Source organism: Micropterus dolomieu, linkage group LG21 (assembly GCF_021292245.1).
Source record: "Micropterus dolomieu isolate WLL.071019.BEF.003 ecotype Adirondacks linkage group LG21, ASM2129224v1, whole genome shotgun sequence".
NCBI lineage: Eukaryota > Metazoa > Chordata > Actinopteri > Centrarchiformes > Centrarchidae > Micropterus > Micropterus dolomieu.
Window position 1 is genome coordinate 19,093,641 of NC_060170.1, and position 6,000 is coordinate 19,099,640.

At 47.2% G+C, this 6,000-nt stretch overlaps 1 protein-coding gene across 1 annotated transcript in view; it reads right to left on the bottom strand.

Moving 5' to 3' along the window:
- LOC123960660 (zinc finger SWIM domain-containing protein 6) overlaps positions 1 to 5,780 on the bottom strand; it is a 46,006-nt gene extending 40,226 nt beyond the window's left edge. The window contains exon 1 of the mRNA XM_046035548.1: positions 5,166 to 5,780. Within this exon, the coding sequence (XP_045891504.1) occupies positions 5,166 to 5,598 (433 nt within the window). The 5' untranslated portion in view covers positions 5,599 to 5,780. The remainder of the gene's footprint in view (positions 1 to 5,165) is intronic.
- Between the last annotated feature and the right edge of the window lie 220 nt (positions 5,781 to 6,000).

Genomic DNA, 6,000 nt, shown 5'->3' on the forward strand with positions numbered 1-6,000 from the left:
TGGGGGCCACCCAGACTGAAAACTAACTTACTGTCTGCAAGTAATCGAAGGCGGAAACTGAGCCTGTGCTGAAACTCATTATGAGTAGAATGAAAGTAATTATCACGTAAACACATTTCAGATTTACAGTGATGCTTACTCTAACTTCATCGTACATGGAAGATTTTCTATGCAGTAAGAAATAAAGAAAAATTTGTTAATCCGGGAATTATCTAACACTAAGCAACATTACATAGCAAACCATGGTGACATTAAACTGAAAACATACAAAATGTATACACATTTCACAATATTTTGCCTACACGAACATCTGACTACACAAAGACTAAGGGCTAAGCTAATGTGTTTCCATTACGCGACAGCTGAAACGTATCCCATCTTTTTTTCCTATTCAACCAACCTATTATGACAAAGGCTAGGAATCTGCTTCTCTCAGTCTCTCAGATACACAAAGTCAGAGAGCACTTTCGCTGAAGACTCTTCACATGGATGCGGTTGCTGCCCCTCTCTCTCTCCCTCTTGGACAGCCATTTGTTTACACTAGCTCTGGGCTCAGCCATGTTTCCATGACGATACAAGCCCAGGGATAGTCACATGGCTGGGGGCAGACCTGAGGCACCGGATCCAGGATCACGGCTCCTTCAACAGTCTCACCTCAGAGCTTGGTCAAAAAAATGACATCTGATTATCTGACTTTAAGGTTTATTCTCCCAGATTCCTCAGAAAGAACCTCGACTTTTGTTGAGCCTCTTTACAAGATACCGGTTTCACATACACAACCAGCGTATTTAGAAGCGTTCCGTCTCTCTCCATCTTTGGTGGTAGGTATGTGGGCCCATTCTCGATGGGCATTGTAAAAAGATAAAGGAACTCTCTAACCTAACAGGAAAATAAAACCAGATCCACCCACATGAAAAGAAACAGCCCACACACAAACAAGAAGAATAAGCCCTCACCCACCAAAAATCCAGCTCAGCCTGATAGCGTCTCGCAGACAACATGCTCATGCAAGATTTAAGTTTGGCATCTTAAATTCTGCACCTTCGTGGACAAAATGCTTGAAATGTCTATGTGGGTTCCTCAAGAAGCCCTTTGAAAAGGCTTGTGAATTCTCAGTTCAAAAAAAAAAAAGGCGCAGAGTACAAAAATGTTTGTGTGTGCGTGAGAGTGTTCTTGCACAAACTTGCACTTTGGCTTACTGCTTTGTCATACTAACAATAACCTACCAGTGTGTGCAAATATTCTGTGTTGATTTATCAGCCCCTTTGTTTTGTGGGTGTTGTCCGTGTCTATGCATTATATTGTTGTAAATTGTGTGTGACATAGGCGCTGTTCTGCCTGAATGCTAAGCACAGCACGTGATTTAAAGTCAATAGGAAGTGACATATGGCTCTACACCTCCTGTATTCACACACCTGAGTGCGAGTCTGGGTTTATGATTTTCACCATCTGTGTTACAAAAAAAGGGAACAGGTTAAAAAACAGGGAACCACCGGCCCGGTTGTTATTTCACTGTTTCATTGACATCATGACAAAAAGAAGGTGAGAGAGAGTAGATGACGCAGAAACCTAATTAAGATTCTCCAGAGCGTGAACAAATTAACCTGAGTTATGAGCATGCAGAAGCACAAGACACACACACACACACACACACACACACACACACACACACACACGCACACACACACAGCAATTCGTCCTCCGAAATAGGTGGAGCATAGGAGGATGACATTCACACTCAAACAGGCAAGACTGCCATGGACATTCAGTGATATTTTAGGGTATCTAGTCCAACAACACCACCATGGAAAATACACCAAAAATAGGCTACAGGACATGCATATCTGCTTTCATTCTTATTGAATTTAAAACAGCCTCAACAAAGTATCCACCTTATCACTCAGATTTGGGGCATCAGCATGATAAAATGACACAAATTAGCCTAACAAGAAGAGCTGGATAAATAGGCTGTAGCATGTAGCCTAGGCTAATGACATTGCAGAGAGCGACATATGCCAGGCATCAGTATGTCACTCCACGGGGACATGGGGCTTACGGTAACAGGATAGTAAGAGTGAGGTGGTGTGTGCGTGTGTGTGTGTGGTGGGGGTTATGTTTTTTTTTTACCTCCTGGCACAATGCCCTGGAGGCAGACGGGGGGGAAGAGGCGGGGTAGATAGAAATACAGGGATGAGGGGTCAAAGGGAGGAGGAGCGGGACAGTACATGTCATAAATGAATGAGAAGAGAGAGGATGAACTTGACCCAGACTAGAGGACTAAAACAGGAAGGAGGGTAATGAAGTGCAAACATGCTTTGTCATGCCATGTTAGAGCCATAGGATTAGAATTCTATAATTAGAGGACGGGGCACCATAATACTAGCCTTCCTTTCAGCATGATGAGCTGCCGAGTCTAAATTACACAAGGGGGCTGGAGAACAGATGCTGTGATCAGAACAGGCAGTTCTGGAAGTTTTCTATACCAGTAAAAGATGCTCAGTTGCGGCACGGTCTGATTGAAAACCAAAAGACAACGGAAATTGGGGGAGATTTGCTGATTCTTCTGTGATCATTTTCATGACAGACAACGGTTGTTACGGGACTGTTCTCCGAAGCGGCGCGCATATTTCATGTTATTTGTTTGCAGCTTATCATGTATTATTACACACAGAACCTTTTCATACAGGTTGAGGGTAGGTATGTGTCCCACTACCTGGTCAGCAGCTGACAAATTCATCACCGATCCAACAGTAGAAAGAGTGCAAGAGGGCTGACGCTGTGCTGTTATAACACCGCTATAACAGGAGGAGCAGTGGACTGCTAGGTAACACTTGCATTCATATATGAAAATTTATCTCAAAGGCTGGCATTGGAACAGATGAGCTCGGATGGGAGAAAGAACAACCCATCCATCTCACTCTCTCCCCTTCTCTGCGCTTCATTCTTTACATTCATACATCCCTTTCTCTTGCAATCACCCTTTCAATGCCTCTTTCCCTCTTTTGCATTTTCCACCCACTTTTTCCCTCTAGGCTTACCCTCTTTTTCTTGATATCACCCGATCTATTGCTCTTCCCCTTAAACGCCACCACCCCCCCCCTCCTCCCATCCATTCCCTATACAGCACTGATGTATGGAAAGAGACGGAGGAAAAAAGGGAAACGCGTGTGATTAATGTCTTTGAGAAAAAGATAAATAATCACAGGAGACTGGGGGCTGGTAGTTGGCCTTAGGGGAGTAAATATGGAGAGTTTTATAGCTGCTCACTTGGGAGAGAGGGAGGTGGAGGAGGAGAGGAGAGGGGGAGGAGAGGAATACAACGACAGCAGATCCATTCGAGTATATTAGCTTTCCCCCCATAACCTCCGCATCTATCCTATTGCTCTACTGTCTTTCATCATCAACACTGAATCCCATCTCACTGACAGCACACACACAAACACACACACACACACACAAGAAGCCACACAAAGCCATGTATGTACGCTTGTGTGCACACACATACACACCCTGACAGCCACCCTGCACTTTTCTTCCAGGCCAGACCCACTGTATGTGTTTGATGGGCCAATACATGTGGTGTGTGATGTGGCTGACAGCCCCCTCCCATGCTGCCCTGCTTTTAAGCCCTCATCCTCCAGTGGCTGCCTGTCCCCTGGAGTAGATTGCATCTTTTATTTATCGTTTTCTCTTCCTTGGCTTTATTTTCCCCAGCTTAAAAAAATTCTGGGGCGAAAATTGCAATCAGCATAACATGCCCTCCTCCTGCTGTGTACTCGCCTGTCATCCTCCACTCTCTATGAGCATGCAGGATGAGACTGACAGCCCGTGCAGAGGAAGACACACACACACACACATGCACAATCCCCCTCTGTGTTTATCAACCCCCCCACCACCACCACCACACAGACACACATACTATTTTCTCTTTCACACACAAAAACACATGCGTGGCCAAAGAAAATGACCCAGTTACCCTCTTTGTCACTGTTTTCCAAAGCAGACACATACATATCTCCTCACTGACGCCGTACCCTGTTTTACACTGTGCTGAGTGATTTGCTTATAAAGCCCCAAAAGAGTGAGCACATAAATGAGTCTAATGCTGGGGAATCTGGTAAACAGGCCAGAGAGGGAGGGAAAGCTGCCTGTCTGTCTGCCTGCTCCATGGCTACTATTGTGCACTGCACATTCTCCGAGCCCACAAGAGGCTGAAGCCATCTCCACACAGATTCTTTGGAGGCGATAGTAAGCCAAGAAGTGAGAGAGTGTGGAGCAGGGGGGAGAGGAACAGAGAGGGTGAGGGAGGGAGGAGGAAGAAGATCATGCATAAAATCTTGTTTGCAGAATGCATTAAGATTCAGATGAACTGGGGAGGTTAATGGGATTAGAATCCTGAACCGTTTCCAAGGGTGGGGAGTTGGATTGACAGCTGAGTCTATTGCACTGACGATTGCAGTGAAATATTGTGGCTCTGGCAAAGGCAGCCAGCCAGCCAGGCAGGCAGGCAGGGGGTTGCTGAGCCTACAGCACCTCTGTTTACTTCGAGCTTTACCACAAATAATGCAGCAGAGAGAGAGGGAGAGAGAGAAAATAAATGCATCTTTGCCTTTACCAGCTGCATATAACCTGGGCTTTAACTGAACATTGGGAAGGCAGCAAAAAAGCTTCAGTCTGTCTCACAAAGGTGTTTGGCAAACAAAATAGAAGCACTGTGGCTTTAAATCACCGTCCCTCCCACCCTTTCTAAATATCGTCTATTTAGCCAGCGGTGAAAAGATATAGGGGGCTTTTGTCTGCGTACCCATTGGTGGGGGCATGGAGAGCTGGAAAGACATAAAAATAGGAACAAAGTGCTAAGCTTCCAATTGGGATGGCTCTGGGCAATTCAATGCGCGCCGCTCAGTGGGCAAAAACAAGGAGAAGTGAGGTAGCCTACTATTACGGGCTTATCTGAAAATAGGCTATTCTCACACAGCTATAGGGTAGACTGGTGTGGAAATACCCTGCATTGTTTATAATACACACGTCTATGGAAGGCAAACACAAGCCCTTTAAAAAAAAGTCTGGCGTGGCTCCATAGAAAAAGGCAAACAGTGCAAGTTCGATGTTTTGTTTATCATGGGCTGTTTCCCTGCATTTTTGTAACGTTATAGTCCACTCACCGACTTGCAATACGTTGTCCACCCAGCCACCCTCTAGCAGAGTGACACCCCGTAGGAAAGGCAGCTGGGTCTCGTCATTATTGTCCCCGCTAGTTCCACTTTCCTCTCCTCCGGCGTTGAAGGAGGAATACATACAGATCTCCTTCTCGCTTCTCGGGAATGACCAGTATACGATCCTCCGCTGGACGGGCTCCGGGATCCTCTCGAACCGCTCCTCCACCCTCTGGAACGGCCACTTCTCCGCGACTCTGCGCGCCGCGATGTCGAGCAACGACTCGGGGTTGTGCGTTTTTCCATTCCCCGACCCTCCAGGAGCGGACCCTGCGCCGCCACACAGGACTCCTCCAGCCCGCTGCCCCTGCCTGCATGCCGGGTTGTAGCCGGGCCTGCAGCAGAGCCGCTTGGCTGGGGGCTGCTGGACTCGCTCGGCCATGATCGCACCGCTTCCAACCTGAAGCGCAGTTCCTCTCCGATCATATAAACGGGATAAGGAAGAGAAAAGGGCAATCTCGCACCGATTGTTTGCCGTACATGGAGAGACTGCCCTTATTTGGAAAGGTAGGCGGCGCCTGCGAGTTCCGTGAAGTCCTTTGTGTTGTCAAAGTAACCGGGATGGGCGGGATCCTGGAGCGCTGCCAGCGCACGAGTGGCGCTATAAAAGGAACTGGAGGCGGAATTCCCGAACGTCGGCAAATCCTTTGTGAAGCTGTTCGGGAGCGCGAGGGCGGAGCCCCGGCGGCCGACGTCCTTTGAAGTTTCCTTCTTATTTGAGTTTAAAGGCGGGGACTTAATCCAGGGGCGGTCTCGCAGTTTCCCACAGGGGTAAAAGGGGGCA